General features: G+C 42.9%; 1 protein-coding gene across 1 annotated transcript in view; it reads left to right on the plus strand.

The window, feature by feature from the left end:
- Positions 1 to 26,549, plus strand: part of LOC139277512 (protein-glutamine gamma-glutamyltransferase 2-like) — a 55,445-nt gene extending 28,896 nt beyond the window's left edge. The window contains exons 8-13 of the mRNA XM_070896057.1: positions 2,342 to 2,445; positions 3,193 to 3,441; positions 13,148 to 13,417; positions 14,424 to 14,584; positions 16,648 to 16,784; positions 22,919 to 26,549. Of these exons, the coding sequence (XP_070752158.1) occupies positions 2,342 to 2,445; positions 3,193 to 3,441; positions 13,148 to 13,417; positions 14,424 to 14,584; positions 16,648 to 16,784; positions 22,919 to 23,069 (1,072 nt within the window). The 3' untranslated portion in view covers positions 23,070 to 26,549. The remainder of the gene's footprint in view (positions 1 to 2,341; positions 2,446 to 3,192; positions 3,442 to 13,147; positions 13,418 to 14,423; positions 14,585 to 16,647; positions 16,785 to 22,918) is intronic.
- The last annotated feature ends 689 nt before the right edge of the window (positions 26,550 to 27,238 follow it).

Here is a 27,238-nt window from a genome sequence, read left to right on the forward strand (position 1 = left end):
ACAATGTAACACCACTGTATTACTGTATACACTCAACCTAGATGCACACCTTGACCACAAGGGGTGAACTTGTGGGAGACACCCCTTACCTGATCACACAGGTATAAAAAGGGAGGTCCCACACAGGGTCATCACTTGGAGTCCTGTGAATAAAGAGTTAAGGTCACAGAGTGACCTTGTCCCCAGAATATGCCTCGTGTGGTTTCATGCCGTAGAGTAAGGACTTTACAAGACTGAACAAATATTTTGTATCGATGTCTCTGCCATTTCCCCGTTCTCCATTATTAATTCCCCAGTATCATCCTCTAGGAGACCAACATTTACTTTAGCCACTCTTTTCCATCTTATGTATCTGTAGAAACCCTTACTATCTGTTTTTATATTTCGTACTAATTTACTTTCATAATCTATCTTCCCTCTCTTTATCATTTTTTTAGTTGTTCTTTGCTGGCTTTTAAAAGTTTCCCAATCCTCTGTCCTCCCACGAGTATTGGCCATATTGTATGCCCTTGTTTTCAATTTGATACCATCCCTTATTTCCTTAGATAACCATGGATGGTTATCATTTCTCTCAGTCTTTCCTTCTCATTGGGCTATATTTTTGTTGAGTTATGAAATATCTGCCACTGCTCATCAACCATCTCGTACTTTAATCTATTTTCCCAGTCCACTTTAACCAACTCTGCCTTCATACGTTTTGTAGTCTCCTTTATTTAAGCTTAGGACACTGGTTTGAGATCCAACTTTCTCACCCTCTAACTGAATTTGAAATTCAACCATGTTATGGTCACTCATTTCTAGAGAATTCTTTACTAGGAGATTCTTTATTAATCCTGTCTCATTACACTGTACCAGATCTAAGATAGCCTGCTCCCTGGTTGGTTCCGCAACGTACTGTTCAGGAAAACTATCCCGGATACACTCTATGAACCGTTCCTCAAGGCTACCCTGGCCAATTTGCTTTGTCCAATCAATATGAAGGTTAAAATCACCCATGATTATTGCGTTGCTTTTTTACAAGCCTCCTTGATTTCTACTCCATCCAACAGTGTTAGGGGGCATTCGAGCCCAGCAGGGGGACAGAGGTCGAGCCCAGGGAAGAGCGACTCAGCATTTAACAGCAGTGGGGTTGGGGCCCAGGGGATGTGCAACAGAGCTTGGTCTCCAGTCGTCTTGGTCAATCCTCACCACAGGACCAAGACCTAGCTCTGTCAAACCCGTGTGATGGCTGGTGTGCAACGGTCACCACCCGTTTAAAAAAAAAAAAAATCTATGCACAGGCATCTTCCACCCTTTAAGTTGTAACTCATTGTAAGACCTGTGAGCCCATCTTTTTTTGATGTGAAGAGCGTCATCCTCATTACGAGGGTCTGCCTAGTAACAGTAGTATAGACTACACCCACCAACAACTTTTTCTCCTTAGTATTCCTTATCTCCACCCAAACTGATTCAATATCTTGATCTTAACCAATATCGTTTCTCACTAACGCACTGATCTTATCCTTTATTCACAGTGCTGCCCCATCTCCTTTTCCTTTCTGTCTGTCCTTCTGAATTGTCAAATACTCCATAATATTTAGTTCGCAGTCCTGGTCAACTTGCAACCACTTCCCTGGAATGGCTATCAGATCATAACCATTTGTATCTATTTGTGCTGTCAACTCATCTATTTTGTTATGAATGTTGAGTGCATTCAGATAAAGAGTTATTACATTTGTTTTTTTATCATTTTTTCCTGCTTTGACCCCACTTTCAAATTCACCTTTATGTTTATACATTCTGTCCCTTCCTGATATGCTCTGGTTTTCATTTCCCCCAGTGCTAACCTCCTCTATTGGGGCGGTAAAGCATGATCTAATTCTAATTATCCGCTCCAGACCCAGGGCGGAGGGCAATTTCGGTCCCTTAGTAACCAATATGTGGTTCGAATGAAGTACCCCAATATAACACACAGGTTCTCAGATTGAGGTCCCTGGCCTCGAGGGGATCTCAGCTCGTCCATCAGGTCATCAGTTTTCTGTATTTGTTGATTTACTAACACAATCTTTCTGTTGCTGCATAACAAAGATTTTCTGCAATTATAACCCTTTGGTTAACTGACATATTTTAGATGTGTGTTAATATTTGCAGGAAGTCTCTAAGTGTGATAATTTTTACATGGTATCTCTTGTGTGTCAATATTTGCAGTTTGTTACAAGGATTATGCCAGTATTTGTATTGCCTTCGCCACAAGGAACATTTGAATATCGGACATAACTCCCGTTCACAACTGTTAATAGTTCTATTTCAGTGAGATTTTCAGCAATGAGAGACTTTTCTCTTTTTTTTGTTTTTACTTTAGGAATTTCCACGTGTGGAATGAATGTTGGATGACACGAAATGACTTGAGTTCAGGCTATGATGGATGGCAGGTAGTGGATGCAACACCACAGGAAGAAAGTGATGGTAAAGACTGAAAGGATTAAATTGTGCATTATGAATGAAATGATAACACAAGGAGGAAAACATGAACAGGAGTAGGCCATTCAGGCCCTGGCGCCTGTTCTGCCATTCAATTAGATCCTGGCTGATCTGAATCTAAACTTCATTTACCCGCCTTAGTTCCATAACGTTTAATACCCTTACCTAACAAAAATCTATCAATTGTAGTTTTGAAATTGCCAATTGACCCAGCCTCAACAACTTTTCAGGGGAGAGAGTTCCAGATTTCCAAAACCCTTTGAGCCTAGCTCTAATTTTAAGGTTATGCCCCCTTGTTCGAGACTCCCCCACCAAAGGAAATAGTTTCTCTCTACACTATAAAATCCTTTAATCATCTTAAGCATCTCAATTAGATCACCCTTTAATCTTCTATATGCGAGGGACTACAATCCTAGTCTATGAAACCTGGCCTCATAAGTTAACCTTTTCAGCCCCAGTGAAATGTATTGCATGAATTATAATAGAATAATAGATAGCAGTAGTCAGATACCAAAGAGTAATTGAATCGAGGAGTTTGTATTAAACTCCAGGGTTTTCTCATTGCCTTTTTGAGGGGTCGGCTCTAGGTTCAGTGGATTTGCAGCTCCGATGCCTACATGCATATGACAGATACCCTGTTTAAATACAGTACACATACAAAGGTAATGTGCCTTTTCAGGTACCTGTTAATTTTATATATTCATATTCTCCATCATTTCCCTGCTTTTTAAGGAACCTACTGCTGTGGACCAGCTCCAGTCAAGGCAATCAAAGAAGGCGAGATGGATATGAAGTATGATGTCCCATTTGTTTTTGCTGAGGTAAATGCACATTGTGTGGATTGGCTGGTTTTTGAACATAAAGAGAAGACGATGATGAAGATGAATGTGAATGTGTCACGTGTTGGCCACAACACGAGCACGAAGAGCTGCGGTTCTGATGAACGTGAGGACGTCACAAGCCATTACAAATATCCTGACGGTAAGAGTAAAATTAATTAGCATAAAGTAAAGAAAGGCACATTTGTATAATCTCTAATCTTATATGAAAAGATTCTAATCTTATCTTTTATAAAATAAGCAGGATTTCAAAAATATGTTGCTGGGAGCAATTGGTAATGTGTTGCTTTTTTCAAGTTGAGATCGGGACAGTTTCAATTCAAGAATCTAGAATCCAATATATTTCTTATAGTTAGGAAAATTAATGATCTAAATCAAAGGAATTGAATGTACTGGTAATTAAAAACATGTTTTATGGGATAACATCATCTATAACTTATTGAAAAATACTTCACTTCTATAAATTCTTGAATGGCCTTTAAGTGATATTTTGAAACAATGGAAAAATTAGGGGCTTTCAACTGCATTAAAATCTGTTTGGAAAATAATTGCTTACTTCACTTTTTGAAAGTGTTTTTAATATATTTCATCATATAAAGAAGGGAAAACTACCATTGTTTAAAATTATAATATATATGGGTAGAACAATTACAGAACAGAAACACGATGAGTTGCTAGTCAATGTGCTTGCTTTATTAGGCCAGAGCGAACTGAGCATGCTCAAACTAAACTATGTGATAATCTATGTGGTAATGTGTTACAAAAATAAACTAATATCTTATGAAATAAAATATTGCCTCAGATGAATTTGGATTAAAAAAAATATATCAATACTTTCACTGATATGGAGCCCTTTGAGTAAAGTCTATTATTTATGGACTTTATGCTAATTAAGAACGTAAGTTCATAAGAAATAGAAACATGAGTGGACCATTCAGCCCAGCAAGCCTGCTCCGCCATTCAATAAGATCATGGCTTATCTTCTACCTCAACTCTACCTTCCCACATGACCCCCATTTCCCTCAATTGCCTTAATATCCAAAAATCTATCGAACTCTGTCTAAAATGCTGAACCTGTGGAATTTCAAGAAAAGAGGGAGAAAGTAAACAGGGAACTGTATACCAGTTGGCCTGAGCACCACAGGTAGAAAATTCCAAAGATTCACAACCCTTTTGAGTAAAGGAATTTTGCCTTATCTCAGTCCGAGATGGCTGACCCCTTATTCTGAGACTTTGACCCCTAGTTCTAGATTCTCCAGCCTGGTGACACCTAGTTTTAGATTCTTCCAGCATCTATCCTATCAAGTCCTGTTAGAATGACCTATGTTTCAATGAGATCACCTCTCATTCTTCTAAGTTCTAGGGAGTATAGGCCCATTCTACCCAATCTCTCCTTATACAACAATCCACCATCCCAGGAATCAATCTGGTGAATTTTTTGCACTCCCTCTAAAGCATATATATCCTTCCTTGGGTAAGGAAACCAAGACTGTTATCTCACCAAGGTCCAATATAATTGCAACGAGACTTCTTTACTCTTATACTCCAATCCTTTCATAACGAAGGCTAACATATCATTTGCTTTCCTAATTGTTTGCTATACCTGCATGTTAACTTTCTGTGATTTGTGTACAAGGACACACAGGTCCCTCTAAACACCAACATTTCCCAATGTCTCAACATTTAAAATATTCTGCTTTTCTATTTTTCTTGCCAAAGTGGATAACTTCACATTTCTCCACATTATATTCTATCTGCCATGTTTTTGCCCACGCACTTAACCTGTCTATATCCCTTTGCAGCCTCTTTGCATCCTCCTCACAATTTCCTTGCCCAACTAGCTTTATCAGCAAATTTGGATATGTTACCTTTCATATATGCCATTGATATGGATTGTAAATAGCTGAGGTCCAAGCCCTGATCTTTGCAGTATCACAGTAGTTACAATCTGCCAATCCAGAAATGACCTGTTTATTCCTACACTCTGTTTTCTGTTCGTTAAGCAGTCCTCAATCTGGATTAATATATCGACCCCAATCCCATTGTAATGTATTTGCTTCACGGGTTCTTTGCTTAAGAATTCATTGCTATTAAGAACAAATTGGTTTATTAGCAAAGGTTTAACAATCACACTACACATTACCAGTTCATCCACCAGGCTCACAACCACCTGCCTCATCATTGATTCCCTGAACCCAACTGGCTGGGGTTTTATTGAGTCTTGTGAACATCAAGTGACTGGCTAAGCCACTCCCAACTCAACAGCTTTACAACTATTTTAGTATAATGTAAAATCAAGTACCCCCTTTTGGCAAGGGCACCAGAACCGACAAATTTCAAATTAAACTTTTATAGTAACTTGCGTCAAATTAAAATTTGGTTGCCGGGGGTGATATACTCTAGTCCCTCTGGTACCCATCTCTCGTGGAAGGCCGCAAGCGTACTGGTGGACACCACGTGCTCCATCTCCAGGGCCACCCTGGCTCGGATGTAACCATGGAAGAGAGGCAGGCAGTTGGGCTGAACAACCCTGTCAACCGATGGTTGCCTGGACTGTTTGATGGCCATCTTGGCCATGCCCAGGAGCAGTCTTACGAGGAGGCCTTCTGACCTGCCTGCTCCCCTCCGCACAGGATGCCCAAAGATCAGGAGTGTGGGACTGAAGTGCAGCCAAAATTTAAGGAGCAGCCCCATTAAATAATTGAAGAGGGGCTGCAATCTCGCACATTCCACATGTGGAACACAGACTCCTTCAGTCCGCAGAAATTACAGGCGGCCTGGGAGTCCGTGAACCTACTTTAAACCTATTGCAGGGGACTGCTCCGTGCAACACCCTCCAGGCCAAGTCCCCAACAAATAAAGGGAGGACTCTTGCATAGAGAGCACTACATTGGGGACACCCACCTCCTCCGAACGGCAAGCTGGTGCGTCATGGCATGTCTGGATGGCAGACGAGGATAGCAAAGTGGAGAGTGTACAAGAGCAGCCCATGCAGGAATCCCCTTCAACAGCTCTACAAACCTGTGAGCAAACTCACAGGTGTTTACATTACACCCATGAGCCCAAATTTTGTGTAATAACCTCATGTGTGGTACCTTATCGAATGCCTTCTGAAAAATCAAATACATTACATCCACTGGTTCCCCCTTATCTACCCTTTAATCTACATATAGATTGGGCTAATCAAACTGGTATCAATACGGTGGAGGAGGATTTCCTGGAGTGTATTAGGGATGGTTTTCTAGACCAATTTGTTGAGGGACCAACTAGAGGGCTGGCCATCCTAGACTGGGTGATGTGTAATGAGAAAGGACTAATTAGCAATCTTGTTGTGCGAGGCACCTTGGGGAAGAATGACCATAATATGGTAGAATTCTTGATTGAGATGGGGAGTGACACAGTTAATTCAGAGACTAGGGTCCTGAACTTAAGGAAAGGTAACTTCGATGATATGAGAAGTGAATTGGCTTGAATAGACTGGTAAATGATACTTAAAGGGTTGACGGTGGATAAGCAATGGTAAACATTTAAAGATCACATGGATGAACTTCAACAATTGTACATCGCTGTCTGGAGTAAAAATAAAACAGAGAAGGTGGCTCAACTGTGGCTAACAAAGGAAATTAAGGATAGTGTTAAATTCAAGGAAGAGGCATATAAATTGGCCTGAAAAAGCAGCAAATCTGAGGACTGGGAGAAATTTAGAATTCAGCAGAGGAGGACAAAGGGTTTAATTAGGAGGGGGAAAATAGAGTATGAGAGTAAGCTTGCAGAGAACATAAAAACTGACTGCAAAATCGTCTATAGATATGTGAAGAGAAAAAGGTTAGTGAAGACAAACGTAGGTCCCTTGCAGTCAGAATCAGGTGAATTTATAATGGGGTACAAAGAAATGGCAGACCAATTGAACAAATACTTTGGTTCTGTCTTCGCGAAGGAAGACACAAATAACCTTCTGGATGTACTAGGGGACCGAGGGTCTAGAGAGAAGGAGGAACTGAAGGATATCCTTATTAGGCGGGAAATTGTGTTGGGGAAATTGATGGGATTGAAGGCCGATAAATCCCCAGGGCCTGATGGTCTGCATCCCAGAGTACTTAAGGAAGTGGCCCTAGAAATAGTGAATGCATTGGTGATCATTTTCCAACAGTCTATCAACTCGGGATCAGTTCCTATGGACTGGAGGATAGCTAATGTAACATCACTTTTTAAAAAAGGAGGGAGAGAGAAAATGGGTAATTATAGACCGGTTAGCCTGACATCAGTAGTGGGGAAAATGTTGGAGTCAATTATTAAAGATGAAATAACAGCGCATTTGGAAAGCAGTGACAGGATCGGTCCAAGTCAGCATGGATTTATGAAAGGGAAATCATGCTTGACAATTCTTCTAGAATTTTTTGAGGATGTAACTAGTAGAGTGGACAGGGGAGAACCAGTGAATGTGGTGGTATTTGGGCTTTCAGAAGGCTTTTGACAAGGTCCCACACAAGATATTGGTGTGCAAAATTAAAACACATCGTATTGGGGGTAATGTATTGACATGGATAGAGAACTGGTTGGCAGACAGGAAGCAGAGAGTTGGGATAAACGGGTCCTTTTCAGATTGGCAGGCAGTGACTGGTGCGCTGCCGCAGGGCTCAGTGCTGGTACCCCAGCTATTTACAATCTACATCAATGATTTAGATGAAGGAATTGAGTGTAATATCTCCAAGTTTGCAGATGACACTAAGCTGGTTGGCGGTGTGAGCTGTGAGAAGGATGCTAATTGGCTGCAGGATGACTTGGACAGGTTCAGCCATGAACCCATTGAATGGCGGTGCAGGCTTGAAGGGCCAAATGGCCTACTCCTGCACCTATTTTCTATGTTTCTATGTTAAGTGAGTGGGCAAATGCATGGCAGATGCAGTATAATGTGGATAAATGTGAGGTTATCCACTTTGGTGGCAAAAACACAAAGGCAGAATATTATCTGAATGGCGGCAGATTAGGAAAAGGGGGAGGTGCAACGAGACCTGGGTGTCATGGTACATCAGTCATTGAAAGTTGGCATGCAGGTACAGCAGGCGGTGAAGGAAAATGGCTAGGGGATTTGAGTATAGGAGCAGGGAGGTTTACTGCAGTTGTACAGGGCCTTTATGAAGCCTCACGTGGAATATTGTGTTCAGTTTTGTCTCCTAATCTGAGGAAGGACATTCTTGCTATTGAGGGAGTGCAGCGAAGGTTCACCAGATTGATCCCCGGGAAGGCAGGACTGACATATGAGGAGAGATTCGATCGACTGGACCTGTATTCACTGGAGTTTAGAAGGATGAAAGGGAATCTCATAGAAACATATTAAATTCTGACGGGACTGGACAGGTTAAATGCAGGAAGAATGTTCCCGATGTTGGGGAAGTCTAGAACCAGGGGACACAGTCTAAGGATAAGGGGTAAGCCATTTAGGACCGAGATGAGAAGAAACTTTTCACTCAGAGTTGTTAACCTGTGGAATTCTCTACTGCAGAGAATTGTTGATGCCAGTTCATTGGATATATTCAAGAGGGAGTTAGATATGGCCCATATGGCTAAAGGGATCAAGGGGTATGGAGAGAAAGCAGGAAAGGGATACTGAGGTGAATGACCAGCTATGATCTTCTTGAATGGTGGTGCATGCTCGAAGGGCGGAATGACCTACTCCTGCACCTATTTTCTATGTTTCTATACTGCTTCTAGTTACAATCTCAAAAAAAACTCTAACAGATTTGTCAAACATGATTTCCTTTTCATAAATGTGTGTTGACTCTGCCCAATCATATTATGATTTTCTAAATGCCCCTGTTACCACGCCCCTAATAATAGATTCTAGCATTTCCCCTACTCCTGATGTCAGGCTAACTGGTCTATACTTTCCTGTTTTCTCTCTCCCTCCTTTCTTGATATTTCATTTGGGCTCAACATTCATGAACCTTGCATTCCTTATACTCAGAAGTCTGCCTTTATCTGCCCAATATAGGTAAGTGATAGCAAGACCCAATGATCCAATCCTTGCCACCATACACTCCCTTACTGGATTGTGCCATGTGGTGCCATGTGATAGTCCTCATCTTCAGTAGGCATACTGAATAAACCCTACTCGAGATCCGCTTATTCACCACAGAGTACAAAGTAATTGAAACTCACAAACTATTATCTGCTGCATGGATACCATATATCCCTGGGCTGTAGAATTTCATAACTTTGTTTTAACAACATATAATATCACAGATTTGGATACTTTGATGCAGCCTATTAAATTCAACAGTTTTCTGTTTCATATCTGTGTTAAAATCTTCTCAAATAGCATATGACTTAATTGTGAAGTGGTTGTCAGTAACATTGGGGAGTGCAGGAGCAATGGAAAACAGAAAGTAGGAATTCAGTAATGTAAAAATGAACTGTAGGCAGTTCTATTTGTTATGAAACCAGACGTTTCTGCATAAATATTCTGTGTTGTGCTTCTGTTGCTGTTTTCTTAGCTTTTAAAAAAATAATGCACAGGTTTGTTCTTTCTGTCCTCTCTTTCCTTCTTTCTTTCTCTTTTGGTCAGCATCTATCTCTCCTTCAATTAAACATGGAACATCTTTTATTCATCGAGGCCAAGTCAGCTATAATATTGGATAAGCAGACTGTTAATTACAATTAATGACTATTCCAATGCTCTCCTGGTCAGCCTCCCATCTTCCACCCTCTGTAAACATCAGCTCATCGAAAACTCTGCCACCCGTATACAAACTCACACCAAGTCCCGTTCATCCATTATACCTGTGCTCGCAAACCTACATAAACTCCGAGTCCAGCAACTCTTCAAATTTAAAATTATCATCCTTGTGTTCAAATCCTTCCCTATCTTCTCCAACCCTACAACTCTCCAAGAACTCTAAATTTCTCCAATTATTGCTTCCAGTATCAGCTGTGGCTCAGTTGAATCAGCTGGGTCAAATACCTGGAACTCCCTCCCTAACAGCACTGTAGGAGCAACTTCACCACACAGACTGCAGCGGTTCAAGAAGGCAGCTCACCACCAACTTCTCAAGGGCATTAGGGATAGGCAATAAATGCTGGCCTTGCCTGTGATGCCCACATCTCGGAATTCTTTCCTTTCCTTTCCTTTCCTTTCCCTGATTTTTTTCGCACCACCATTGGTGGCAGCACCTTCAGCTGTCTAGGCCGTAAGCTCTGGAATTCCCTCCCTAAACTCCACCTTTCTCTAACTCTCATTCCTCCTTTAATACACTCCTTTAAAACCTACCTCTTTGACCAAACATTACCCGTGATCTCTGTAATAATAAGTATTTCTAAACTGTTTCTGCTTAAATAACAAGCTTAATCTCAGAATTTTATTATCAACAATCCCTCCTGTATGTGGTCAGTCTATGGTTATTTCCCGAGGTTTTTGAGGCCTCGCCGTAGGGTCCAAATCAGCCCTGCCTTGCTTACTGTGCTACAGGTTGGTTTTCCACAGAGACCGGTGCCAATAGGTCTTTCTCTCAGTTATGCAATCTGCTGTTTAAGATTTAACACCCATTTATAGCAAGCGCACTAACCCTGTCCTTATGTTCGGGCGAAAAGAGTTACAACGAATTGTCTTACAGTGAGACATGGACCAACGTTTCAATTTCAAAATCACACAAGGTTTATTACAACAGATCAACACCTCCAATTCACTCGCCAGATGCTTGTGAAGTAGAACCACACAGTGCAGTAATATCCAGTAAAACAGTGCACTTCCCTTATTAGCCTTACAACAGACCAACCCTCCCATGGGCTGGACCTATCTAACTCTAAACCCCCCTCTGGTTTGGTTAGGGCACACTGACACCCCCTCATGCACTTTTGTGGATCAGTTGGTGAGCGTGCAACTATTGAGTTCTCACCCAATCCGCCCTTCCTTGCACGCTGGTCCTTCCTCAGCGGTTCGACTCCATGGCCCCGTGCTTGGCTGAAGCATGCAAGATCCAGGTTGAAGTTGAAGTCCGTCGGGTTGGAGAAGTGAGGCTTTGCTCTCGGTCCTTATCCTTGAGGAGTGGGCAAACGTGCCTTCACATAGGGTGCGATTAAAATGAAGATCGAGCTTCCACAGCGCTCGACAGTTATACTCCTGTTAATCCAGAATTCTGGCTGGATTTGGATGGTTCTATTGCCTCTGGGGAACCTTTCTGGCTTCTTCAGGTCTTATCTGAGATATGCTGGGCTCTGAACAAAGCAAGCCGATTGATCTCTGCAGGCTTCTTGAGTGAGTGTTAAATGGCCCATCGCTGGACCTTTGTGGAGACAACGCAGGTGTGTGTCTTTTCCTAGCACCTTGCTCTCTTCCCTAGACAACTTGGCTCCACACACAAAAGGAGGCCCCGACCTGCGAGAAACCATCAGTGGCAGGTTGGGGCCATTAAAGGAGCGGTGAACAGCATGAAGGCATGCCATTATAAGGTACAGTGCGAGCTGGTGCAGGAGGGCAATGGCAGCGAAGAGTGACGTCAGCAAGATTCAGGTCAATGATAGGAGTGTTGGCAGATATAGCAAGAGCGGCCAGATCGGGGCGAAGGAGCTGTGAGAGACTGAAGGGTTGTGATCGGGGCCCAGGGGAGGCTTGAGTTCGGGCCAGCGGCAGCACGAGCCAGCCCACACTGCGATATGTGTGCGCACTAGGTCAATGCAGCAGAGCTGGTCTCCAGTTGTCTTGGGTAATCCTTGCCACTGGACCAAGACCTAGCTTTGTCAAGCCCGTGTGGTGGCTGATGTGCAACGGCCACCACATATTAAAAAAAAAAAAATCCATGCACAGGCATCTTCCACCCTTGAGGATGTAGTTCGGGTTCTTCATTCGAAACACCTGTGAACTCATCCCTTTTTTTTGCCGTGGAAGCAAGTCATCCTCGTTTCGAGGGACTGCCTATGATGATGACACACAAGAGTCCCTTAGTCTTCCTAAGAGCACCCAGCTCTGACGTCATTGGCCGCTGGCAGGCCAGTGTTCAAATTAACATTTGAACAGACCTAGCTTCTCTATCCAGTTTCTGTGGGAGAGGTCCGCCCCCACTTGTTTCTCCCATCAACAGATTTCTTCCTAATCTAGACCAGCCATCTCGTGTCACAGTATTTCAAAAGTCCTTTTCAGAGTGTACAATCAACAGGGATATAAACACAACAGTCCAGAGCTGACTTTGTCAACTTACACTCCCATCCCCCATCAAATTTGAAATAATTATATTGTCTTTCTGGGATTTCCCTCCTTTAAATTTATCCTTTTCCTGTTGTTTTATGTGTTCTCTATGACACACATACAGCAAGTTGAAGCTATTGTAATTAGTCAGGAAATATTATAAAATGAACTTAAATTGCAAAATGTCAGTACAAAGTCTCACTTCTCACATCTACAACACAATGCAATTCTGGCAATGGGCTGCTTTAATGTTTAGCTCAATTGTGTGAATGGCAATTTATATTTATAAAGGTCTTCCTCAATCAAGAGTTTAAAGTATAAGCATTCAGTGCATACGAATCTAATTTGAATGTAAATTTGAAACTAATATCTGTATGTTTTGTTTAAAGCATGATAAAGCCACCTTTGTTGATTTTACACTGGGTGCAAATTCATTTTTACAAAGAGAAATAAGCAGTACGGCAATTAGTTGTGTTGTAAACTGTGATCAGGATGTGATCCATGTGCAGACCATGTACCAAAGGAAACAGTTTTAAGTCACCTGTTTAATTTGTCAATGGGACTGACCATGAAACTGTCAGACGCAGTTTATCAATGAACTGAATAATTAGAGCCAGCAAACTTGTTTGTCTTGTATGCAACGCACTCATATTTGTTTTTTGACTCCAAGGCTCCGTTCAAGAAGCAGAAGTTTTTGAAAGGGCTAACAGGATACAAAATATTCCACAACCAGACAAGACACTAGGTTTGACTTTGATTGCTGAGAAACCCATCTACAATGGAAAATCTGTTGCAGTCACCTTGGTCGTTTCCAACAAAACTCCAGAGAAAAAGGTCTGCGACGTCAGATTTTGGGCAAAGAAAAGAAAATACCATGGACCATCAGAAAACACTTGTGTCAAGAAGCATAAACAGGAGATCACTATTGCTCCCAATGAAGGTAACACAAGAGCTGTTGTGTCATATAATCCTAGAGATTAGTGTTAGTGGTCTTGCTGGAGACTTTAGTGCTTACCACTTTGGATCAATGATGATACTCTTGCCAAACTGGAGTGGGCTCAAGGCCCACTTTAGGGTTTTAGCAATTCAGTGCAGTACGGAGGGACTGCTGCATTTTCAGAGATGCTGTCCTTTGGATGAAATATAACATTGAGGTGTTGTCTGCCTGCTCAGGTGGATATCAAAGATTATATAGCTTTATTTGAAGAAGAACGGAGTTCTCCTGTTGTCTTAACATTCATCTCTCAAACACCACCAAATCACATTAGGGGCCGAATTTACCCCGTGCTGGGTTTTCAGCGCATAATTCGGATTATGTTTTTTATCACTGGCGTGGTTTTAGGATCATTGAAGAAAAAAAATGATATTTGTACTAACTGAGTGCTCACTTGGTGTTTTCAGGGCATCAACATGATGTCAGCATGTCGCTAATTACTTCAGCATGCCATGGATGTGCCACACCACGCTGACTCCTCACAACATTCCTCCCCTTATTTTAACGGCAACTGCGAACTTTGCAGCCTCTTTAGTGGCGCCCACAAGGCCACCAAGGAGGGTGTCGGCTGGGCCAGCGGCCTGGCTGCTGCACTAACACCTCACGTTTAAGGGCGACCGGGCGCCACAGCCATCACAGCTTCCCGCACCGAGAATGGTTGATCTCGCGTCCCGTAGGACAATTTTCCCCGAAGGGTGCAAAGTGATGGCACGGGGCGGTAAGGGGTCGGTGTGCACCGCGATGATGTCATCGTTGTGCATGCGCCGCAACAGTGTGCTAACCGTGGTGTGGCGCAAACCACATTTTGCCAGCGGAGCCCTGGGGCTCGGGGTGATGGGGCCGCCATGCCCGTGTGCTAACTGGCACAGCACGAAGAATCAATTTTGGACCCTTAGAGTTAAATGCATATCAATTTTATAATCTCCTTGTTACCTTTCCTGATATTTTGCAGAAAAGGAAATCCCTTTGAAAGTGAATTACAAAGAATATGGAAGATTCCCTGACATGTACAACCTGATGAAGCTGATAACTCTTGTAACTGACGTATCAACAAAAGACAGTACATCTGCAATAAAAGACATTACTCTGATCAACCCTCCCCTCACAATTAAGGTAATGATCAAGAATTGTCTCACCTCATTGAATTTCCACCATAGAAGCTAACACTGATTGTGCTCGCCTCTGTTGACACTTATTTTCCCCTCTTCCTCGTTACGTTAGGGCAGATTTTACACCGGTGGGCTTTGTTGCACTGGTGAAAAATGGGTGTACAAGGGTCAAGAAATCAGATCGCACTCAATTCGCAATGTGCAACTTTTGAGGCCAGCCTAAAATGTTCTCCCACAAAATGTATGAGAACATCACTAACGTAGCTAATGTCATGATTATCCTTGATCAAGTTGTGAGCTTAGCGCAACACATGGGGTAGGGATAAAAAGGAAGTTCCGTGCATAAAGATCACAAAAAAGTTACAGATTAGGAAGACCATTTAGCTAATTTTTACTTTATCTACCCAGAAAGATCCTAAATTTCTCCTTGTTATGGAGAATTTTGCACACTTTCACATAGGGTAATAAAAATATGGAACTCTGTCTCCCAAAAGCTTGTGGAGGCTAGGAGCATTTAGAGCTTTCAAAACTGAGATAGATCGATTTTGTTGGTTAAGGTTATAAGAGGATGTGGAGCAAAGGCGGGTAAATGGAGTTGAGGTGCAGATCAGCTTTGATCTAATTGAATGGCGGAGCAGGCCCAAGCTGCTGAATGTCCTACTCCTGTTCCTAATGTTCCCATGTTCTTATATTTCAGCATCCACTTTGTTTGTAACAAGATTTCAGGGTTTTATCTCCACTACTCTTCCTAGAAATCTATTCCATACATTGATCACTCTTTGTGAAAAGTAGAAATTTGGTAAAAGGGGGAGTGGTATGAACAGGGGTTCTTGGAATATAAACTTCCTCCAGAGCTCAGGTAGGGACCAGGCCTCCAGCTGCAAATTAGAGTTGCGTGCTGGTTGACAAGTCAATTTAAAATCAATGATGGAGTTGCTTTTATGGTACCCCAGTTGCAGTTTTTAATTGTTAAAATGCTACAAAATAAAACCAGGCATGCCAACCAGATCATGTGGCACTGGACTACTCACACCTATTGTTATGCCACCAATCGTATCTGCAGGCCTTGACACACTTGCCTGCCTCCAAAGACTAGTTGCCTGAAAACCATGATACCTGCCTTCGGTGGCCAATGTGAGGGTAATTATTTTTTAACCAGGCAAGGAAATACACAATAAATGGTGGGACACTGAGAAGTGCAGAGGAACAAAGGGACCTTGGAGTGCATATCCACAAATCCCTGAAGGTAGCAGGACAGATCAATAAGGTGGTTGAGAAGGCAATACGAATACTTGCCTTTATTAGCTGAGGCATAGAATACAAGAGCAGAGAGATTGTACTTGAAGTGTATAAAACACTAGTTAGGCCACAGCTAGAGTACTGCATGTAGGTTGAGTCACCACATTACATGAATGATGTGATTGCATTAGAGAGGGTACAGAGGAGATTTACAAGGATGTTGCCTGAACTGTAGAATGTTGACTATATGGACATATTGGATAGGCTTCTTTGGAACAGAGGAGGTTGAGGGGAAACCTTGTTGAGGTGTGTAAAATTATGAGGGGCCTAGATAGAATGGATAGAAAGGACCTATTTCCCTTAGCAGAGAGGTCAACAACCATAGGCATAGATTTAAAGTAATTGTTAGGATGTTTAGAGGGGTTTTGAGGGTAGTGGGGGTTTGGAACTCATTGCCTGAAAGGGTGGCAGAGGCAGAAATGCTTACCACATTTAAAAAGTACCGCATATGCACTTGAAGAGCCATTATCTACAAGGCTACTGACCAAGAACTAGAAAGTGGGATTAGGCTGGATAGCTCTTTGTTAGCCGGCAGGGACATGCTGGGCTGAAATGGCCGCCTTCAGTGCTGTAAATTTCTATGATTTCTGTGATTTCTATGTGACATTGCGTCCATCGCTTCTATTTGTTGTTTTCTGTAGACTTCTGTTTAGTTCCAAATTTTGAGTCATAGGCAAGCCACATCTATAAAGTCATGTTTGACTAATCTTGATGTTCCAAAGGAAGTGTATATAATTTATAATGCTAAAAATTGATTTACTTCATCAGGTCCTGAATGAGCCCGCTGTGCTGAATAAAAAGGTGCAAGTAGAAATCAGCTTCCTGAACACTTTTCCTGATACTCTGAAGAATTGTGTTATGACTATTGAGGGAGCAGGTCTGATTGAAGGTGAAAATGAAATAAAGTAAGTTGAGACACTCTGAAAATATATAGTGCATGGTAAGAAGCAGATGTATCTTGAGCTATTGATAATTGTGTCTGTGATATATTCTTTACGACATCACAAACATACACATTCACAAGATGGCTTAGCAGGAATTTATCATATGACCCTGTCACGCGATCTTTTTATGGTCCCAAGTTTCGCCATGATTTGCTCCTGATATTTAGAAGCAACTGGTGTAGAACAGAGTATCTTAGAAATCGGAATTCTCGCCATTTAGTTTGCTCCAGTTCTAGTCAGTTAGAACAGTTTCACTTTGGAACAGAATTTCTTTTTCAAAAGGGGGCGTGTCCGGCCACTTACGCCTGTTTTCAAAGTTTCATCAGTGAAAACTTACTCCAAACTAACTTTAGAATGGAGTAAGTGAAGATTTTTGTACGTTCGCAAAAACCTTGTCTACACTTTAGAAAATCAGGTGTAGGGAATGGGGGGGGGGGGTTTAAAGGGAAGTTTACAAACATTAAACACTTCAGTTTTACAAATAAAGAGCCATCATCAATAATAAATGATAAAAACATCAATAAATCAACCAATAAATCAATCAAAAAAAATTAATAAGAAATAATTTTTAAAAAAAATCAATAAATAAAACATTTTCTACTTACCGACTGCAGCACCGGGAGCCCTCCAACAGCGTGCTGGGATGCCCCCCCCCCCCCCCCCAACCACAGTGTGTCTCTGTCAGTGTCTCTATCTCTCTCTCTGTCTCTGTGTGTGTCTGTCTGTGTGTGTGTCTCTCATTCTCTGGCTGTCCGTGTCTGTGTTTCTGACAGCGAGGGGTGGGGGTGGGGGAAAAGAGAGAGCGGGGGGGGGGGAAGAAGAGAGGGAGAGATATATGGGGGGGGGGAGACGGGGAGGAGGGAGATATGGGGTGGGGGAGGAAAGGAGAAGGAGGAGGGAGGCTGAATGGGCCGGGCCTGAGACTTCGTGCAGGGCCCGTCCCCAGCACCAGATTTACAGGTAGGTGGCGTCGGGTCGGGGGGAGCGCGGGTCGGGGGGGGTGGTGGGAGGGAGGTCGGTTCGGTTCGGGTCGGGGGGGAGGGAGGGAGGTCAGGTCGGGTCCGGTCCGGAGGCGGGAAGTGGGAGTCGAGTCGGGTCGGCAGGAAGCAGGAGCTGGGCATGGGAGGAGCCTTATTCACGCAGCCCAAGTGAGGCCATTCGGCCAGGGCTAGGGGTTGCGTGCTTCGGCCCCTCCCACACAGTTTTGGGCGCCTGGAGTTACTGCACATGCGCGCCCACTGTAGCGTGCATGTGCAGAGGTCCCGGCACTGTTTTCAGCGCAGGGACCTGGCTCCGCCCTCTTCAGCTCCTGCTGCACTGTGCCAAGCTGCAAACGACCCGCAGGGAGCTGGAGAATCTGGAAGTTTTTTTTAGGCGCACTTTGTGACACGAAAAATGGGAGTCCAGGTCGGGACTGCGCCGTTCTAGGCGTGGCTCGAAACTTGGGCCCATTGTATTTACATCAGCAGTTGCATTACCACAATAGTCCACTAGGTCGAGCAGTAGTCCACTAGGTGGAGCTATATTACACTTCTCCCTCTTTAATAAAGAAGTAATCATAACAAAATCATCATCATACAGAACTTGCATGATTATACACAACAAAAGATATGGACACAAATGCAAAATACTACAGATGCTGGAATCTGGAATAAAAACAGATAATGCTGGAAATCTTAGCGGGTCAGGCAGCATCTGTGGAGAGAAAGCAGAGTTAATGCTTTGGGTTAATGACCCTTTGGAACATATGGATTTATTTTTCCCTATTTACAAATCAAACTTAACCACTAGTTTTTATTTTCCAAGAGGATACCTTTGCTCATGAACAGAACTTTCCAAACTTGTTGTAGAACTTAAACTCATTCTAGGTTGAGCCTGAGGAGGTTTTCCTCTAAGGGTAACCCTTGATTTACAATTGGACTCTCTACACCTTCCGACTGTTTGTCTGCCTGACTCGGACTTAAATTCTGACTTTCCCATGGACTTGTTTCCAGTACATCTGATGTAGGATTTGCTACTGGTACTTACTTGTAACAAGACTATCTGACTCATCAGAAATAATCAAATCATTCCAACTTCCAACTCCTTCCATATCTGTAGGTAAAATATGATCAATGTGCACAAACCTAACCTTTCCATGATCAAACATCTTGACCAAATATGTACGAGGACCACGTATCTTCACTACTCTTACTGGTAACCACTTTAACCATTGTGATGCTTCTTCACTCTCTCCTTCTGATTCAATTTCACACTTCTCTCTCTTACTCTCCTCCTATCATGATTCTCTTTCAGTCTTAATTGTTTGTCTTCTACTGAGTGTGCCAAGTTTGGCGTTAATAATGAGAACCTGGTTCAGGGCTATCGTTTGAGAAACAACTCTGCTGGTGTCTACCAGTAGTTGTATGAGGAGTATTAGGATAAGTAATTAGAAATATTGCCAATTTGTGGTCCAATGACAACTGCAGTTTCTTTGGATTTGGTCCAACATTTACTTAATGAGGGCACGTTTTATAATTTGTACTATGTACTCTGCTGCACCATTTGAAGCAGGGTGGTATGGTGGAACTTTGCTATATGTCACACTGTTTATGCTCATGAATTGTGCAAATTCTTTTGAACAAAATTGCGGTCCATAATCAGACACAATTTCTTCTGGGAGGCCATATGAAGAAAACGATCTTCTCAAATTGTCTAGTGTTTTACTTGTTATTTTCCGCATTGGAAACACCTCCACCAATTTCGAATGACTATCAATCACAAAAAACAATTGCTCTCCTTCTAGCTCAGCAAAATCTATATGTAACCTTTGCCACACCCTGGGAGGCTATTTCCATGGCTGTAATGGTACTGATGGTGGTTTCTTGCTTACGTATTGACATGTTGTACACTGATTAATGATGTACTCTATACCATTGTCTAAACCTGGGCACCATAAGTAATTGCGTGCAAAATTCTTGGTCAAGTACATTCCCAGGTCTGGTCATGAAGATCTCCTAATAATTTGGATCTGACCTTATTTGGGATAACCACTCTTACACCCCACATGATACAATCTTTATCCACTGATAGTTCAATCCTACGAACAAAGTACGTAAGAATATCTTTCTCTGATATCTGGTTTGGCCAGCCATTTGTGATGTAATCATGCACCTTTGACATAACTGGGTCATGCTTGGTTACTCTACCAATCTCTTCAACTGTGACTGGCAGTTCATCAATGTATGAAAAATAGAACACTTCTTCCCTATTGATTGTAACTTGTAATGGGGGTGGCAACCTAGACATAGCTTCAGCATTACTGTGAATAGCTGATTGTACACAATGTAATATGTATATGCTGACAAAACCAAAGCCCATCTCTGCATTTGGGCTGCAACTAAAGTTGGAACTAGGGACTTTGGGTGAAGGATTGCTGTCAGAGGCTGATGGTCAGTAACGATGGTAAACTTACAACCATACAAGTATTTGTGGAACTACTTGACCCCAAAAGTTAATGCCAAAGCTTCCCTTTTGATTTGTGCACAATTACGCTCACTGGCACTCAGTGTGTGACACAAAAGCAATTGGTCTCTCCTCCTCACTATGTAGTATATGAGAGATGTCACATGCTAGCTTGATCTCCCTAGATACGTCATAGTGAACTAACATGATACTCTCTACCAACTGGCTTTTACATCTTGTAATTTACCATGGATTTTTAGCTGTTGTGCAAAATAAAGAACCTCTCAAAGTCGTTCTGTCAGTTGGCAGGAACATCTACCAACAAAAATTTCAGCTAGGCAACCGATTATTCTATCTTCGTTCGCCAATGTGATATATTCTTTACAACCTCACAAACACACACATACACAAGATGGCTCTAAAGGAACTTGTAAATACAGGTCAAGGTCACAGGACATCAGCAGTTGCATTACCACAGTAGTCCACTAGCTGGAGCTATATTACAGTGTCACAACCAAAACCGATAGACAAGACTTTGAAAGTGCCAATTTTGGGGCTAAGGATGATGCATCAGGAAGGTTGAAGATTCTACTAGAAGAAAACTGGACTACTTTAAGAAATCTTAAAAATATGCCCTGTTAAGAAAAAATAATGGGGGGAATTTCCTTCCGCGATGCTGCCGAATTTTGGGAAGGATTACAGCTGAGAATTTTGGAAAATTTGAGCAGTGTTACCTCCCACCTCTTCACATCCCTGACCGAGATTTCCCTCCTCTGGACTCATAGGGATCGCTGCTGGCGGCTGCTTCCCCATCCACTGTATGCAAATAGCAGCAGGGGTCTGGGCCCTGGTTCCTGGAGGAATTTCCTCCTATCTATCCCACTTGCTGCCACTTCCCAGGTCTGCCATGTGGAAGATAAAGGTAGCCCCTGGGAAGCAGTAGTAAAGGCCTCGCGCTCCCCCAATGGCAGGACAGGGCCTTGCTGCACCTCACCTCCCCCGGTCGGAACACACACACTTTCCTGCTGAAGGCCTGGTTCCTGGCTTGGGGCCCTCAGTGGGAGCCTTACTTCTAGTCTTTGGGTGCTTCTGCCCCTTTAAGGTCATTTTTACCTCTTCTGGTGTTGCACTCAGCTTCCCCACTGCAACTCCGCCAGTGGTTCTTCAGTTCCACTGGTGGGCTTCCCTTTGACGGCAGGAATCCCACTGGGAGCCTGTCATGCAGGTACAATAAACCCGACCCAGGAAAATGGGTTGGGTTTAGAGCAGACATGGTGGAGTGAGCAGGAGTCCTGCCCCGTTTAAACTCTGCCCTGAAGACGGGAATCCCCAGCAACACTGAGAATGATTGAGCTACAATTTTTAGATTGCTGAATAGACCAAGTTGTGTTACTCAATGACCAATGAAGCAATTACTAATATTCAAAGCGCTGTAATATTATTAAATACTAGTCACACATAAAAGTTATGGTAGCAGAGTGGAAGGTGGAGGGGGGTGGGAGCACTGAAGAAATTTCAGGCAACTAAGTTGTGTGAAATATGTAAGAAATTCCCTTGATCATTCAGCCAGACTCCCACATAACTCCACGGACGTCTGGCAAAATGGTATGGAAAATGGTTGGGACCAGAATACACCTGATTCCAAACTTAGTTGCTAAATCCCAGTTGCCTTTGTAATGGACAGAGCCTCTACAAGGACAATGATGTCAGGCGGCATGGATGATCATAACTATTTGTAAAGCCACAAATGCAGTTTTAGCTCACCTTAACCTCAGAAGAGCATAGTCGCACTGGGGAGGGTTGAGAAAAAAACATCGCGCCTGATGAAAGCAGCGTTGGACTCTACCATTTGGATTTGAGACAGCTGAACTGAATCTTATGAAACTAGAGATCAAAAAATTGTTTTCTTTTCAATAGAAGTCCATTTTCTCACTTACTACTTTGACTTATGATATGAAAGCATGAGCGAAGGTTTTCAGTGAATTTTCTTCATTTGTAACGAAAGCATCAGAAATTGCCATCTCTTCCCTTCATCTCTGCTGCTCCAGTTCCGTTTTGAACTTGATAAAATGTGGCAACACAAACCATCACATGAAGCTTTAGACTGTAGGATCATTTCCAGTTGCTGATCTTAGGGAGCCTATCAGCAGATGTTTTGTACAGAACACCCCAGAAGTGAATTCATGAAATTCCATTTCTGTAGCAAAGCATTTACTGCTTCCTGAGTACACCAACTCTACTTGGTGTGAAGAACACAGAGACTAAAAGCACCAGGCACCATGGTTTTAGAAGCAAGTAGTCTTCCTTCATGTATCGATAGGCATTATTTGAGGAGATAGCAGAATGAGTGGATAATGGCTATCGAACAGATAAATATTCTTGGATTTTTAGAACACATGGATGACTATAGGGTTCCCGGGAGGAACTTTGTAAAGTGGCAAGAGAGAAAAAAAGTGAGCTCAGAGAGTTGTTCGTAATGTGGGTAATGTTTCTCATCAATAGAGTCACTTTTCCCTTTAAGTAATCAAACACATAATGCAGTTGATAGTAGATGGTTATTGCTGGATAGTTTGTTCTTCTTCAGTCTTGTATTTACAATTTTATAACCAGTGTGTTAGGATTTTTTTCTCTTACATTTTTTTTCCCCTTAGGTTTAAAGATGTAGCACCGAACGAAGCAACAAAAGTGAAGCACGAATTTGTCCCTTATAAGTCAGGGCTGAAGAAACTACTGGTGGATTTTGACTGCGACAAACTGCAAGATGTAAAAGGATCCTTGAACATCGCAGTTCAAGATAAATAGAGAAAAAGGGAAACTTGGAAAAAAAATCTTAAAACCCCAATTTCTTTATTTTATGAATCTGTGCTGGATATTCATTAACCGATGCTTTGACTGCTTAAATTTGCACACATAATCATGTCAGACACTGCAGTCAGCTTGCATGCTTAAATGTACTTTTTATTTTAATTACAATTGATAGTCAACTTTAACACTCTACTGTTTTGGTGAATGTTCTCCCTGTTTACGTAAGGATTTTATTGCAAAGTTTGAATTCACTTAGAAATATAGGCATAGCATTTTCATTAAGCCCCAAAACATGGGCCAAGGTTAACGGCACCTGCAAAAAAGAGCGCAGGCAGCTCCGGTACTTTGGTGTTGTCTGCTGATTTAAACATAAGAGCATAAGACCATAAGAAATAAAAGCTGGAGTAGGCCATTTGCCCCCTCGAGCTTGCACCACCATTCATCAAGATCATGGCTGATCTTTTATCTCAACTGCACTTTCCTGCATGCTCCCCATTTCCCTTGAATCCCTTCACATCCAAAAATCTATCGATCTCTATCTTGAATATACTCAACGACTGAGCTTCCACAGCCCTCTGGGATAAAGAATTACAAAGATTTTGCACCCTCTGAGTGAAAAAATTTCTCCTCATCTCAGTCCTAAATGGTCGACCCATTTATTCTGAGACTGTGACCCCGATTCTAGATTCCCCAGCCAGGGGAAACATCATCCCTGCTTCTACCCTGTCTAGCCCCGTAAGAATGTTGTATGTTTCAATGAGATCACCTCTCATTCTTCTAAACTCTGGAGAATAAAGGCCTAGTCTACTCAATCTCTCCGCATAGGACAATCCCCCTAACCTAGGAATCAGTCACGTGAACCTTCGTTACACTCCCTCGATGGCAAGTATATCCTTCCTTGGGTAAGACAACCAAAATCTGTATGCAATACTCCAGGGGTGGTCTCACCAGGCCCCAATATAATTGCAGTAAGACATCTTGGGGCAGAAATTGCCCCTCTAAAAAATTCCTGTTTACACTCTAACCGGCGGCCATGCTGCCAAGTCCAGTGGCCGCCGAGTTCCCGTCAAATGGCCGCCGACATCGCAATTCCCCTGAGAAGGTCTTGCAGCAGTCTGTAGCTCCGCACCTCTTCCTCTTCACTCCCGCGGCGGTGATTGACAGCACTCAGTGCATCATCATGCCGCGCACTGCCGACGTCCTGGGAAGGAAGCGAGATTCCCCTTCCGAAGCCGTGCGGCCACTCGACGGTCCCAAGAGTTGCGTTTTTCCAGTGTTGCATCGTTGCAGACGCACACCTCTGGAGCCTCTGAAAGGCTTGTTGATGGAACACAATTTCGTGTTGACTGAGGGGGAAAGACCACTGGAGTGAGTTCACACCTTTAGTTCTTTTTAAAATATCTCCCTACGTCGAATTATTAATCGGCCTGAGGAGCTTTTTCCTCCTGTTAAACTCCGTTGTATTCTATAAATTTGCACTGCTGTCTTCAGTGTGCGTTGCTTGCCAAGTGCTGGAGGGGCCTTTTGAGCTGTAGAAGAGGGAGGCCACTTCGAGGAGGCTGCGCCTGTGGAGGGTCTTGAGATGGGGGCAGTGCTTGGAGGCCAATGCCTCCTGTGCATTGTGCATGCTGCCGAGGCATGGGGGAGAAGGTGGCGCCGGGGGCAAGGGATGCAGTGGCAGCGGACAAGGGCCAGAGGCGCATGATGGAGAGGGCCAGGGAGATGGCCACAGAGGGCAAGCAAGAGAGCTGGCACACGAAGCTCCTCAGCAGGGATCTCCCCCAAGAAGGAGAGTCAGGTTCACTGACCCCCACCAGCAGATAATAGGCGAGCAGCCCAGGAGGCAGCCTACAGCGGGGCCAGATGCTGGCCAGCACCAGCCTGCAGCTGACACTGCATGGCAGCAGCCACACTCTGGAAGCCATCAGAGGCTCCGTGCCCTGTTGCCCAAAGTGCATGAGAACATTCTGAGCTTCCAGGGCAACGGCCATCCTGTGCAAAGAAAGGTCAAGAGGAACTGAAGACACAGCTGCAAAACCTGCCCTTTAACAAGGCCAGAGAGCAGATTGTAAGCATCATGGTTTTACATCAACTGGGTAAGAGCGGAATTTCGCAGTGCAAACACCACACCACTGAAAATAGCCATTACAACCGGGAATTAAGACTCCACTCCGTTTATGACCAAAAAAAGGGCAATTTCAATCTTATTACCATCGCAATCATATCGGTGATAATGGACGGCCAACAGTGGTGCGACCACCCCATTTCAGGCAGAGGGCAATTTCGGACCCCTTTACTCTTATTCTAAAATCATCGTGTAATAATGGCCAACATACCATTTACTTTCTTAATTGCTTGCTGTACCTGCATGTTAACGTTCAGTGATTCGTGTACAAGGACACCCAGGTCCCTCTGAACACCAACACTTCCCAATCTCTCACCATTTAAAAAATATTCTGTTTTTCGTATCAAAGTGGATAACTTCACATTTCTCTACATTATATTCCATTTGCCATGTTCTTGTCCATTCACTTAGCCTGTCTATATCTCCTTGATGCCTCTTGGCATCCTCCTCACAACTTACATTCCCACCTAGCTTTGTATCATCAGCAAACTTGGATGCGCCTATGAATGAAGAAGCGCAGCACAGAAGTTCCCGTGCAATGCACTCTTTCCAGCGGTAACAGCAACAGGAGGTCGAAGGTCAAGTCTAAAGGGTCAGTGTGGCCTTCTCGGCAGTCACCTGATGAACAGTTACAACCCCCCCACAATGGAGAACTCGCCCCGCTTCCTCCCAATTCCCCAGACAATACACATTGCTATTTCCCACCTTTATGAGAAATGGGGCTAGTTGAGAAATTAAGATTTTCAATAAGAACAAAAAAGCCCTCTATAGATCTTAATATTTCATTGTTTAGTGGGTTCACCAGCATTTTCTTGCTATAAACTGGATCTTCATGAGAAGATCCAGAACATTAATTAAATTAAACAGCAACAAAGAAAAAGCCAGCTCAAATTTTTGCAATACACTGAAAGGCAATTGAAGTCAGTTATTTGGGTGTAATTTACATAAGAGCAGCATGGTACAGAATGTTTATGGGTAAGTTTATAGCTCTTTCTCCTGGTTTGACGTGCTGTCAATGGCTGCATGCACGGGCGTGGTTTGGAGAGTGCGATAAGAGGAGCAGTGACATCCAAAATCCCTGAGCTTGTGTCAATTCAGCTTTGTATGCTGATTGATGCCACACTCCTGGAAATTAAAGTACTTGGGGCGAGCACCGGCAACGGTAGCACTACCGACTTGCTCAATATGGCGGCCATAATGTGAAAGCGTTTGTCATTTTGCATGAGATAATAAAATTGGTAAAGGGTAAAAAGAATGTAACTGAAATATATTGCAACTTTGAGAAAAAATTTTGTAATTTCTAGCTATTACGCTGACTCTGCATTCCACCAATAAAATGGTATGGCAATAAATTCTGTGTCACTGTTACTACAAGCTTAGAATTTCCACGCTGTTTTCATGTAATTTCAGGGTCTAATTGGGGCAAGTTATCTTTTTTGGCAGCAAAACATTTACACTAGTTTTCCACCCAAAAACGATTCCCCCAAATTCCCTTGAACTTTTTGACTCTGTGTTCCATTTACTGAATTCCAAGAGAGGTCATTTACATATATTATAACAAAGGCCAATGGTGCTGCATCTCCGGGTTTCCTGCTTTTACAGTCACATTGCACTCTGGGTGCGTTAGACCGAGAAATATAAGGTGCATCTGTTGCCAGAATCAGCTGCTATAGGCAGAAATGAGGAGTTTGTGATTTTGAAGAGTTGTAATAGTGATTTCTGCAGCTTGGAATGATTTTTGCAGCAATTTTTGGGGCATGCTGAAGACCTAAGGGAGACGAAAAAAAAACAATTGTTAAAAAAAGGCTGAAGGAAACCTCGGGATGGGACAAGCAGTTTAGAATTCAAACAGGAAGAGGCATGTTGAAGGACATCAGAATTGGCCAATCAACAAAAGGGATATGTTATCTCTGGCCAAACACAACTGGACACCCGACTATCATGTGGGCCTAGTTTGTTGTGAACTATAAAAGACGTAGGGCTAGAAATTTTTCATTGAAAAATAGTTGTGTTTTTTGGCATTATTTCCGAGTAACGGCTG

The sequence above is a fragment of the Pristiophorus japonicus genome, chromosome 12, assembly GCF_044704955.1.
Source record: "Pristiophorus japonicus isolate sPriJap1 chromosome 12, sPriJap1.hap1, whole genome shotgun sequence".
Taxonomy (NCBI): domain Eukaryota; kingdom Metazoa; phylum Chordata; class Chondrichthyes; family Pristiophoridae; genus Pristiophorus; species Pristiophorus japonicus.